The sequence below is a fragment of the Seriola dumerili genome, unplaced genomic scaffold (assembly GCF_002260705.1).
Source record: "Seriola dumerili isolate Sdu_G_001 unplaced genomic scaffold, Sdu_1.0 BDQW01000025.1, whole genome shotgun sequence".
In the NCBI taxonomy this organism is placed as follows: Eukaryota; Metazoa; Chordata; class Actinopteri; order Carangiformes; family Carangidae; genus Seriola; species Seriola dumerili.
This window is the reverse complement of record NW_019174280.1, coordinates 3,608,349-3,622,191: the sequence shown is the minus strand read 5'-3', so window position 1 is coordinate 3,622,191 and position 13,843 is coordinate 3,608,349. Positions and strand designations below refer to the sequence as shown.

Sequence of the window (13,843 nt, the reverse complement as noted above, 5' to 3'; positions counted from 1 at the left end):
CATACTGTCAGCATCCTTCACACGAGGTAACACACACTACATGACATCCAGCATGTCCATATTATTATTATTACAGTCAAAGAACTGCTGTGTAATCCACATTTATAGACTATTAGCTTTAGGAAATGTTCATATTGTTGTTTGATCAGTAAACCACTTGTATCATGATTAATTCCAGGTTAGAAGGATGAAATATGAAATCAACACTTGTATTACTCCTGTCTGTCATTATTAGTGCCATTAGGTTTAAATGTTATTTCATTTAATGTTTTGTGGTCATGAGGAATGTGCGAGTTTATTGGCAAACTCTGAAATTAAACTATTCAAAAGTTCTGTGGAAAAAGACTCTCTTCTCCAAGTGGAAACACAAGAGAAGACGGGTGACGCCCCTGAAACGTGCGCCAGTCCCCAGGGGATAAAACAGTCGTGATCAATTCACCCTTTGCTCTAAGCTTTTAGCCACAGGTCTTAGCCATTTTTGCACTCCTTTATTCTTTCTTTGCCACGTGCTCCAAGTAACATTATTTTATCTACATGCGCGATCTTTTAATTTTATAAGCCAAGTCAAGACCAACTGAACAAAACAGAAGTGCCTCAGAGTAATTTTGTAACTTTTAATTATTTTCATGTTTCATTTTTGAAGATTTTTGAGTCATCTGGTCAACGCCAGCCTCCTCTAAAGTTATCCAGCCAAAGTGAAGTGCATCAGAGTTTATTTTACATCAACCCGCAAGAGACGCTGGGGCAGTGCCAGTGAAAGATAAAGTCAGGGTTTGCAGGGTTGACTGGATGCCAGTAAAGACCAACACAATTGGACAGGTTTCAGATTGACCCTTTCTCATATCTCATATTCTTGAGTTTATTCAGTGTGTGGCAATTTGAACAATTTGGCATCAGTATCAGAGTGTCTATATTCGTGTTTGGCAAATGATCTTGTTCTCATCTCTTTGAATCGTTTCCTTGTGGTTTAGGTAGGTCCCCTCATTAGCAGGTGGTGTGGGATTCTTGTACTCGTGGTACTCCACTATGGGGTAGGTGATGGCGGTCAGCACCAGAACAGCCAGCACGATGTACAGTTTATACTCCAGACATAAGAAGGTGCTGTAGCCGAAGGCAATAACGAAACCGAGAGACTCCCACATACGGTAGTTGGCGAATGCTGCCTCTTTGTCCTGGGGGAAGAGGATGCCGTAAAGAGCTGCAAGACAAAAGGCAGGAATAAAGGTCAGGTGTTAGAAACTCCAGCAGTGTGATTATTACATTATTTTATAATCCCGATTTTATAAGGAAATAAAAGAAGCACTTGTTCAGTTTGGTTCAGGCAACCCTTGAAAAGACAGAAGCAAAAAAAGGCTTGTTCTTGATCCAACAATACCACAGTGTGGACATAATGAATACAATGCTAATAATTATGTGTTATTAATTATATTATTATTTCAACGCAATCTGCAGATTAGAATTTGATATTTCTTATCGACTTTTTGAAATTTTGACAATACGGTGGTCCTGGGGCGAAGCTGAATGGATAACGAAGCATTCCTCCTCTAGGGAATATGAGTACTCATGATACCTTAGATGGAATCCCAGGAGTTAACTTGAGAGTGGCTCTAGAGAGTATTTGTTTTATCAGCTACAAGGCACTTGCTCTCATCTGTGACACAGTCGTATTCAAAGTAATCTCAAATGGGACTGGAGCTCCCCCCTGACTTTCATTGTCAGCGATTGGAAGATAGTTTTCTTATCTGCCCAAAATACTAGTAGTAGTAGTTCATTTATGAAATGAATTGACAAAGACAAAAACTAAGGACATTTTCTGTGTAATTTTAGTTAGTTTTGTAAATATTCAATACACTTTCAGTTACTTCAGTTCAGTTAGCCCCATTTTTAATTTTAAGAAGGTAAACAAAATGTTTTTCACATCTAGTTTTCATTATTTCGATAGTTTGTGTTAACAACAATTACCTTGACACACACCGCGTGTGTGTTATCATGAGGACGACGCATGAAGACAAACAACTATCAGACAAACCACAGTGAGGATTTACAGTGATATCCGGAGGGCAAAGAAACTCCACCCTGTACACCAGAGGGCTGATGGGAGGTTCTTACCATTGGTCTGAGTTTGCCAGATAGCGTCTGCCATGCCCCACAGAGCAGGAAACACAAAGAAGACAGCCAGCTGGTCAGGATGAGGCCTCCAGAACAAGAGGGCAATGATGCAGGAAAAGTTGGCCACTGCAGCTGAAAATGGACAGATACCGCAATCAAACAAATATCAGCAGTTCGTGCATCGTTATATCCCAGCTTTATGGTAAGCAAACTAAATCTTTAAAAGAGAGTGAGCATTAGTTTTTATTGAGAAGTCATCTCTCATTCAGTAGAGAGGTTTTACCCAGGAGGAAGAGTGCAGCTCTGCCAGTGTAGCGAGCGAGTCTCCCAAAGAGGAACGAGCACAGAGAATTGGAGGCTCCAAAGCACATCATCACAAAGCCAACATAGTGGATCCCCAGAGCACACGTCACATAGTTCTGTAAGGAAACACAGCATAGATTCTTTTTTAGCAAATAAATCACAAAGTGGATCATGTAGCGCTAAAGACCTCGATATTTAGACCGAAACAGAGTGAAAACTGTTTTTACAGCAAAGAAACGTATCAAAATGTCTATTCGAAATTTTAAAACCTCTTGAAGCATAAACTAATCTCTGTTGTCCAGCTGTATGTTGCAAACACTCATATTTTTCAACAAAACGTCATAAAATCTCTGAAATACCTTTCATAAACCTTTTTCAGTGCAGCTTCAACAGTTATTTATGGTATATGGGAGAATTTTCTCAAGCGTCGAGACCTGCTCACCTTGGTGTACTCCCCAGAGAGGAAGCTCTGTTCAAAGCCGCTGTACATGGTGAGAGGGATGAGGGTCAGCAGCCTCCAGTCCTTCAGCAGTCTGAACGTAGCCAGGAAGGTGTGGCAGAACGGCTCCCGGTTCCCACGAAACTCACTGGCCTGCTCCTGGTCGATGTTGTCCAGAAACACTGCGATGATGAGCATGGCCAGCAGACCCACACCTGCCACGCGAAGGAACACAAAAACACTGACTCTATAGACAGCTGCAAAAGTCTGATACACTGGTACAGCCGGTGTGCAGCTGATCTGAGGATGTGTTACAACAACTCAAGTATTTCTTTAATGCTGGGATTTATTTTCTCGGTTTTGCCACCACTTTCTGTTTTTTATTAAACAAAAAAATCAGTTCGTTTAAAATGGGTTAAGATGCTTTAGTTTTTTTTAAAATATTAATTAAATTTATTTGTGCAAATGTACTATGTATGACTGTTCTGTAGTACAGCTGTTACATTTTTTTTGTTAGGTTTTTTCTGTAGTTTTTCAGTGGTTTGGTTTGGTCTTTGTCTTGAGTGTCTGAAATTGACATGAGTCCGTATTAATCAGTGTTTTCAGTAGAAATACCTGAGGTGTAATCTGGATTTCTGCTAAACAACTTTTGAATGCGGGCAAAAGGCCAAAATGTCTTTTAGTACCATCTGTAATAAAAATGGATGGTAAGTTCTGGAGAAATCCAAAATGCAAAACTATAAAACTGGCTCTTTAACCAACATGGGATGTGATAAAAATCTATTTTATGTTATATTAAAAGGTTTAATGAAATAAAGTTAAATGAAGAGTCTCTGCAGTATTGGAGTTATTATTTTTCCAGTTTGACTAACGGTGTAGACAGTGTAATTTAAACTCCTCCTATTTCGCCATAACCTGCACCTTCTCATTTTCTGTTTTATTTTGAAACCATTTTCCCTAGGTGTCTGTTGATTTTACTTCCTGTGCCAATATATTTCCCGCTTTTTTTGTGATTGTCTGTCCCGCCCCAATTAGTTGCACCTGTGTCTCGTTACCTGCTCCTCTTGTGTGTATTTATTCCCTGTGTTCCTCTCTCTCTCTTCGTCAGATCGTCTCTGTACGTTCCTGGTTTTGTTTCCCTCGTCTTCCTCCTGTTTTTCGTTCCTGCCCGATTCCTGTTCATGTTTCCCAAGTCTTTCCCCCCAGTGCCTCTGCCTGCTGTAAGTTGTAGACTTTTTTTTGTGCTTATTAAATTACATTTACCAATCTGCCTTTGTGTATCTCTGCATTTGTGTCATTTATGTTCGTTTATATTAATTTAAGTTTATCCAATTATTTAATTGGAAAGTGCCTCGTTTTTCTGAATGTTAACACATGTACATATGTATATAGGAATTAACGGTTACAACTCTGCCTTTTAGCTTCAATCCGTGTGCATATCTACGCCAGATGTACGTTTTAGCAGTGAGAGACGTTTACATGCATATTTTGCAAATTTTACTGGATTAAAAGTAACTGAAGAATTAAATCAAACTCTTATCTACATTCTGGCCTTTAACAAGTGAAACCCATGATAAGTTGAGCTAAGTTGCTGATATCTGCACTGTTGACTCAATATGGAAGAGCAACCTAATTTAGTGTTTGACACTTAATTGTGATGCAAAGTAGCTGCTGACCAATGTAGCATCCGACGAGCGTCCACACCAGTTTCTGTGCCGGTCTGGTGGTGGTGCCGTTGACGCTGACGTTAAGGCCACAATCAGCTGCTCCACAGGTCTGCAGCTGCTCATCCGGGATGATAGCTGTCAGAAAAAATACAAAAATAATACATTTTAATTTTGATAAAAACACCCTTTCACTACGGAAGAAAGGGGCTATTGCCAAGTTAGTTGTAATGTCAATGTCTTGCGTCTCTATATATGTGGCCTCTGGAGAAAAGAATTGTATTTATTGCCTTTGAAGCAGAAAATGTCCCTTCGCACTGTGCTAAATACTGTTATTAATGAAAATGAAGAAGTCTAATTAAACCAGCATAATTCAGGCTTTCACATAAACAACCAGAAAGGAAATAAAAATGGAATAAATAGCTGTGTCATACTTACTACATCTTTCCCAGCAATCTTTTTAGCTGATAAGCTTTAACAGCAATAAAATAATATATTGCATAGTTGGCAACATCATCCACTGTTAACACACTCTTTCTGATTCTCCTCTGAACTCAACCCATAAAAAAAAAAAAGCTGTAAGTCCCTGGTTAGACTTTGCCCACTGATGGCTCTGTGCAGCAGTATCAACAACACGCAGGATCTAAGACGGGAACTGAGGCTGAGCCGTTGACCGAGTCTAAAGTTGTGTTCACGTCATATACAATGGATGACAGAGATGGGAAAGCTTTCATGTCATCCAGACAGTTGTATGATTACTCTGCCATGACAAGATATCACCATATGCATTAAATTTGGGTTTAATTTAATTGAACAGTGGCCTTTGGCTGATGCAAGGCATCTATATTTGTTTTGTTCTTTGGCACTTCCATATGAATATATACGTGCCGTGTCAGAGCTTTCAGAAAAATCTGACATTCCCACTCGTGTAACTTCGGCAATGGAGTGAATGCAACAAACGCATACCAATATGTTTGTTTGTGTACCTTCGCACCTGTATTTGAAAAGAAACGAAGCGAAAGGGTTAACAGTCTCACTTGGTGAATGCCACATTTAAGAAATGAGGTTTGGTATCACTGTGTTGTCAGTGTGATGCATTTCCTGTTAGGTCAGGTGTGAACCAAAGGGCCGTCGCCTGTGGAACAAAAGAGTTCAGCTTTGTTCAACTTGACCGTGTGGTTGTGCTCAGTCGGCCAACAGGAGCAGTGATGTACGGCTTGTGTATCTTCACACTACCAGGCTTCACACAGACTGTTTCTAGTGAATAATCACTCTCATTACCATGATGTTAGATCCTTGAATTCAGGGCGCTTTCATTGAAAGGAAGACTTATGACTGCACCTTTTTTTTATTTCTGGGAGTATTTTATGCTTTTATGCCCTTATGATAGTGGACAGTAGAGAGAGCGGATGCAGAGACAATCACAGGTTAATGTATCATGAGACTGTTAAGAAAGCTTCCCCTGGTTCAAGGGGTCAGTTTCACGCAGACGGACCGCACTCCAAGACTTTCATAGCTCAAACTAATTCTTCAAATTCATCCACTGTGCTACCTTAAGAAACTCTGCTAAATTAATTAATTAATTATTAATGCAGCAAAGAGAATAAAAATACAGAAAAACCTCCAGGAGCTAAAATCTCAGCTCAGTGGCTTCTTCTTCTTCCAGCTCATCAGACTCTAGATAGTTTCCTTGGACAAACAAAAGCAACTTGCGATGTCTTCACTGCTGTATATTTCCAACAGATTACTGTGGTCTCCAAGAACTCTTTCTTTTCTGCTCGCTCCACAACTTCGTTAGAGAATGACGATTTTGAGCCGTGTTTTTTCTCTTTTCTGTTATTGCAACGTTTTAGAGCTTGAAATCAGTCAGTCTTTCTTTTTGTGAAACTGCATTAAACTAAAACACTACAGACCAGTCTAAAATATCTTCATGAAACTTGCCCAATATGTAATCAAAAAGCAAGTCTGATCATTACTGTGCCTCTTGATTCAACGTGTCGGCTGACGTTATCTTCTGTTAACTAACTGAATTCTGAGATCATTTAAAGAGCAAACTAAACCAGCTATTCAGTACTAGTTCCTTTTACACACCATTTTACGACAGCCTGCTCAAATGATACATTTTCCTTCACAGTGTACGTGTTAATCACTTTGCCTCACTGCCACTAACATATGCACATAGTTCACTTTCAGCCGTCTTCCTACCTACGTTGGTGTCCTGTCCGAAGATGAGCGACGACATGAGGTTTCCCCACACCGCCGATGATTGAAAGATGAAGAAGAAGATACCGAAGTAGTGGTTGATGACATCGGAGCCCTTTTTGCCCTCCTTGGCCGCCTGCACGTTACCTGAGATGGTCAGGTAGGTGCATTTAGCCGACCACAGCGGAGAGCCACCCAAACCCAGGATCGCTGAGGTGGGGATGAGGGTGTACCTGGAGGAGAGATCAAAGCAAAATTTATTCATGAAAAGCCCAATTTTACCTATGCAACTTTATTTTGAACAGCAAATAATCAAATCAGTGGTTTCTGGATGGATGGCGACAGTGTCAGTCATGAGAGGTTTTGAGTTTTTAAAAACCTATTTAGTTGCTGTTTTTCTAACACTACTTTGATATTCTAACCATGCTCCTTTAGTATGTCACTAAGATGTTCCTGCCACATGGTACATCAATGCAGGGAAAGTACATTTGGCTGATTATACTAACATTTAAAGAATCTGACGCCGACATCTCTTTGCAGAAACTGTTGCCATTGCTCTGGAAAAACCACAGAACCCAATATCAAGAGTTTTATATACAGGTGCATCTCAATAAATTAGAATATCATGGGAAAGTTAATTTATTTCAGTAATTCAATTCAAAAAGTGAAGCTCATATATTATATAGATTCATGACACACAGAGTGAAATATTTCAAGCCTTAATTTCTTTTAATTTTGATGATTATGGCTTACAGCTCATGAAAACCCAAAATTCAGTATCTCCGAAAATTAGAATATTACATAAGACCAATAAAAAAAGGATTTTTAATACAGAAATGTTGGCCAACTGAAAAGTATGTTCATGTATATGCACTCAGTGCTTGGTCGGGGCTCCTTTTGCATGAATTACTGCATCAATGCGGCGTGGCATGGAGGCGATCAGCCTGTGGCACTGCTGAGGTGTTATGGAAGCCCAGGTGTCTTGGATAGCGGCCTTCAGCTCGTCTGCATTGTTGAGTCTGGTGTCTCTCATCTTCCTCTTGACAATCAGGTCAGGTGAGATGGCTGGCCAATTAAGCACAGTGTTACCATGGTCATTAAACCAGGTATTGGTACTGTTGGCAGTGTGGGCAGGTGCCAAGTCCTGCTGGAAAATGAAATCAGCATCTCCATAAAGCTGGTCAGCAGAAGGAAACATGAAATGTTCTAAAAATTTCCTGGTAGACGGCTGCGTTGACTTTGGACTTGATAAAACACAGTGGACCAACACCAGCAGATGACATGGCTCCCCAAATCATCACTGATGTGGAAACTTCACACTGGACTTCAAGCAACTTGGATTCTGTCCCACTCCATTCTTCCTCCAGACTCTCGGACCTTGATTTCCAAATGAAATGCAAAATTTACTTTCATCTGAAAAGAGGACTTTGGCGCACTGAGCAACAGTCCAGTCCTTTTTCTCTTTAGCCCAGGTAAGACGCTTCTGACGTCGGCTCTTGATGCACCGACTCCAGCCTCAGTCCACTCCTTGTGAATCTCCACCAAATTCTTGAATGGCCTTTACTTCACAATCCTCAAGGCTGCGGTTATCCCTGTTGCTTGTGCACCTTTTTCTACCACACTTTTTCCTTCCACTCAACTTTCTATGAATATGCTTGGATACAGCACTCTGTGAACAGCCAGCTTCTTTAGCAATGACCTTTTGTGGCTTACCCTCCTTGTGGAGGGTGTCGATGACTGTCTCCTGGACAACCGTCAAGTCAGCAGCCTTCCCCATGATTGTGAAGCCTACTGAACCGGACTGAGAGACCATTTAAAGGCTCAGGAAACCTTTGCAGGGGTTTTGATTTAATTAGCTGATTAGACTGTGACACCGTGAGTCTACAATATTGAACTTTTTCACAATATTCAAATTTTCCGAGACACTAAATTTTACGGTTTTCATTAGCTGTAAGCCATAATCATCAAAATTAAAAGAAATAAAGGTTTGAAATATTTCACTCTGTGTGTAATGAATCTATATAATATACGAGTTTCACTTTTTGAATTGAATTACTGAAATAAATGAACTTTTCCATGATATTCTAATTTCTTGAGATGCACCTGTAGTAGCACAAATGACAACTACTCCTATATGGATTATCCACAAAAACGGATACAATTTCTTGAAGGAAATCATGCTGTTGATTTCATTAAATGTCGCCGTCACCTTCGTTGTACTGGAGAAAATCCCAGAAAAATAGAGCAAATAAAACCAAAGCCATCTGCACGGTTAGGTGAAGTGAAAAAATGTTAAGTGCCATAATGGGACACTGCAATGCCAAAATACACAAAAACCTCACCCCAAGTGCCACTCTGATTTGACCTTTGGGTGAAGTCAAGTTCCTCTCCAGACATGTTTTAAACTATGTAAAAATACTCTATGATTTAATATTTTGTTTAATACGGGTTTCCCACATAAAAAGTGAAGTAATCTGGGATTAAGCCCAGTGCCCCGCCCACCACCACTGCTCACGCTACGTGAACTGGTGAAAGAGCAGTGTGTATCAAAATGGTTAGAGTTAGCGGAAACATCGGAGAGACTCAGTCAGAACAGTAAGCTTAGTCAATTATTTATGTTGTTTGTTAGTTTGTAACTGGCAGTGGCTGACACCGAAACTTCCACTCTGTACTGACAAGCCCCCACCTTTCACATCTATTATAAATATATTTATTTCAATTATATTTATTTCATAATGACTTGTTGTGGTCTTCATCTTGAGACCCTGACAGTCTACTGATGATTTACCATCCTGGGTAGAGGTTTCCAACGGAGTAGGAGACGTAGCAGGCCATGCCAGCAACAATGGTCCATTTACAGCCCAGATTTTTGATCATGATGGGAGGCAGGAACATGGAGGAGATGATGATGGAGGCGTAGATGACGCTCAGAGACGCCACGCCCATCCCCTGCTCCGCATTCAGACTGCTCTGCACACACACAGTAGAGACAGGACTCCATTAGGGGACAATGTTAGTTAAGTAGCTTGCAACTTCTTCGTCCTCTTACTTACATGCTATTCATTTCAGTTTGAAAACTCTACACATAAAAGTGAATTCTGTGAAAGCACCAAATGTCCAACATTTTTGAGCTTGAATTCTGCAGAGCTCAAGGTTTAAATGTGGAGGAGTGAGTCAATTCTCAATTAACTGGTTGAAAGTTTCATACAGACACACTGTGTCATCTTTCATGTTTGAATTTGAAAGTAGTTTGTTCTTTGAAACAGTGTCAAAGCATCAGGATTATATGTGTTTATTACTTTGTCATAACAGGAATGTGTTTCAGTCTTACGTGAGACTGGTTAAACACATGCACTTCTGCTTTGATCTGGTGTGTCAGATAACATTGGGGGCAGAATGATCAATGTCCTGATACCCATACTTCTTTTCACAAAGTTCTAATGTCGATCACATCTGTCTCAGACAGCTGTTTATAATGATAACTCATTTGCATATTTTACCCTTAATTTTAACATTTTTATATGCTGAAAAATGACATGGGCTACCTACACTTGTGTCATTTAGGTATCTAAATTCGAAATTTATCATTTTTATTATTGGAAATGGAATTTATCCATGATATTTCTTATCTATACTTATTTCATTTCTTATTGTCATTAGTAGCAGCAGAAGTATGCCACTGATAAATAATATGATAAATAAAATTTTAAATACAAGAAAATGCAAACCACCTCGGAAATCATGCACAAAATGCATCTCTCAATACGTTTTCCCTCCATGAATAAGTCCCTTAAAACTCCCACGATACTAACTCCCACTTTTTCAGGGTATGGCATCCTAATTTATCATAGTTTGATTAAAACATTAAAAATTTTCTAATACATGGTTGCCCACAAAGTTGGAATAATTTTGTTTTCAGACACAATCCTCTGTTTATTCCTATTTAAATGCATCAGTAATCAGTTTGGAAGAGATTGACTAAAGTTTTGAGAAGATATATATTTTATCTGTCAAGAATAAATCACATTGTAACAATCATTTCATGGAAAGAGGTAAAAAAATATGTTATTCCAACTTTATGAGCAACAGTGTATAATGAAATGATAGAAAGACCACACAGCGACATTAATACCATCCCAATATCCTTTTTTTGATTTTTTAAGTTACATTAAAATTGTTTTAACAATTAAAGCAACAAACCCATCATCACTAAATGATTTTGACGTCCTTGAGACAATGTAAACAAGAAACTGAAGAATGTGTGTTAAAGGGCAAATACAGCTACAACATATCATCAGCCCGTGTGGGGCCTTAATTTCCCCTTAAAACACCATGATACTAATCCCTGCTTCATTTAATCAAGAATTATGGACATTTACAGGCTAAAATAAATGTTCTAAAATAATGAAACTATAAAGACAGGAAACTAATGTTAAAATAATTCTGAAACCCATTATTTTTCTTTTTAAAGGTACAATTAAAGAAAAATACTTTTCCAAAACACAACCCAGTAACAAACTATTATTTACCCTGTAAACACGCACAAAAGGAATTTTAAAAAATCCCTTAATCAGTTGCCCCTTCATGAAGTGACCCATGAATTAATCCCTTAATTCCCCATGACAATAACACTTTTTTTACAGTTTTCAGTTGAACAATAACAATAAATAATACATTTATAATTTTATAATAATAAATGTAGCTCTTCCACCTACCTGTAAACTCTGCAGGCCTCCGTAAGCCGTGAACAGAGACAGAAACCCCACAGAGACCACCAACACGTTCTTGAAGTTTCGGCTGATCATGGCTGCGGCTCAGAAGTAAAAAACCTCTGCAGACCTTTTACTTTTAAAAATATATATAAGAAAAAAATAAGTGTTTTCTTCAGTGGTGTTTATGAATGACTTCATACAGCAGCTGAACCGCTCCAGTGTAAAGTCAGTCTCTCTTTGCTGCCTATGATAAACTCATATGGTAGAAACAGCTGTGAACAAAGTCCAGCCCTCTCTCACACACACACACACACACACACACACACACACACACACACGTACGAACGCATGCAAACACACATACAGTTTCACCCTTATCAGTGGGCCTCTGAATTGCCTCCTACATGTCAAATTTTGTTGGAAATCAGTTTGTCTTTTAGTCCCTCCCTCCTTTGACTCATTACAGATGTTGTGACTGTAACTATCTCTCCACTACAGCTTTCAGTCCCTCTCTTTCCTTCTTCCTCCTCATTATTTTTCTTTATCTTTTCATCCTTCTTTGGTGAACATATAGGCTGTATTCTTGTTTTTCTCTGTGCTGTGTTCGGTAGCAGTGGAGATTCGTCATGTTTGCATTAAAGTTATCGTCCATACGTACAGGTGCGGTGGCACGGAGCAAATGTTTATGACATTTTATTTCTGATCCTTTTCCTTTACGATGGCACGAACTCCTCGTCTTTACGACATGAGAGTTTGTTGTTGTTTGAAGAAACATGACAAAACACAGGGACAGTGCACTCCTCTGTGTTATCTCAGCTGGACTCAGAAAGCAACAAACCAGCTCCAGGCTGATGTGTCACCTCTGAGCAAAGACCAGATTGGGTCAGTACCTTGTTGTCAAGGACTGTGTTGTACATGTTGTTATTTTTGTTACCAAATGCTTTTATGTTCAATTCCAACTAAAATGAACACAAACACAACGATGATCAGCAAAGCATAATATCAACTCCAAGCACCCCACCCATAGACCCACACAGACACAATAACAATGGAGGAAAAAACCTCCAGAACTGATTATATATGGAGCTGCTGGATGGCTTGGAGTGCTGGATTGGACGTAGGTCGTGACAGATAACAAACCTTGACATATACAAAAGTCAGATTTTCATTGCCTCAGCCGCTGAGAGCCTCATATTTACATTTTCCTCTTTAGCCCGTTGATGACTCCATATAAATAACATGAAGGAAGGTCAGTCTCCACTGTCTTACGGTCAACGTGTGTGTGGGGGCTTCCAACGTGTTACAATCATTTTCCAAGCAGCTGTTTAGCCTGCAAGCACTATAGGTTTCTGACGTTTAGGGATCTTAAGTGAAGAGATGTCATTTAGTAACAAGGTACGGTCGCAGGTCGTTGTACATGTTTTAATCTCTGTTGTATTTGGTTTCATTTATTTTTGCATGTGTGGACAGAGGCCAAGGAAACAGGTGGAAATCAGGTGTAGTTGCTGTCATGAGTGTCATCATCCAAAATTAGACCCAGTTGGAAGTACAATGAAAATAAATAGTGGGTTATATATATATTATATAGAGGAATTGATTTTCCCTAATTCTGTATTCCTATATCAAATTTTTAGCCCCCGATATTCATGTTTTAATGTGGAAATATTAATTACAGTAACATAAGCTTAAATAAGTTGATCTTTAAAAGAAAAACCTAATGCTAAATCCACGTGTGTTGCATCACAGTCACTTCATCATGTCGATCATATCAGAGGTTGACCAGCAAACAGCTGTAGTGACTCTTAAAGAAAATGATCTCAGCTGGATGAACTAATACATTAATAAAACAATTGGATATACGCGGCCACGCCTTAACAACAGGGTGTAGTCTATAAGAAATCAGTAAAAAACGTATATCTGATAAAACCACAGCCCAACATTGGAATCACACTGACATTACAACTTACAACTCCAGTTTCTGTATGTAAGCAAGTGAAAAATGATATCAGGTTTCTTCTGGAGAAAAGGGGAAGTCTTTCTAATTTTTCTTCACAGTCTGAACTGCTTGGACAGTTTATTTCACTCAGCCTGTATAAACGATCATCATAACTTCTAATGTCAATAGTTCCAAAGTCGAGATGTTGTCAGAGTAATTAACACGTCTTTGTCATAGCTCCTATCATTTTATGATAACTGCAGATTATGAGTGTGGATGACAGCCAGGGAGTGGATCACTCAGTGACGTCAGTTCAGGAGTTGTCAATAACTTGAGTAATATTTAAAACTCTAACGTGCCCATGCATGTGTTTCTCTTAGTTATTATCCCTGACTGTGTGTGGCTCTCAGTATCCACAACTTACTTACAAGAGGAAAAGATGTAGAGAAAATTTGAATGATCTCTGATTGATCATTCA

At 39.1% G+C, this 13,843-nt stretch overlaps 1 protein-coding gene across 1 annotated transcript; it reads right to left on the bottom strand.

The window, feature by feature from the left end:
* Positions 1-675: 675 nt before the first annotated feature.
* unc93a (unc-93 homolog A) lies at positions 676-11,626 on the bottom strand. Its single transcript, XM_022737822.1, has 8 exons — positions 11,433-11,626; positions 9,506-9,687; positions 6,721-6,950; positions 4,528-4,653; positions 2,855-3,066; positions 2,393-2,528; positions 2,110-2,241; positions 676-1,198 (listed from the first exon to the last, which is right to left on the bottom strand). Exons 1-8 carry the CDS (start codon positions 11,520-11,522, stop codon positions 909-911), a joined length of 1,398 nt encoding a protein of 465 aa, XP_022593543.1. The 5' UTR covers positions 11,523-11,626; the 3' UTR covers positions 676-908.
* Between the last annotated feature and the right edge of the window lie 2,217 nt (positions 11,627-13,843).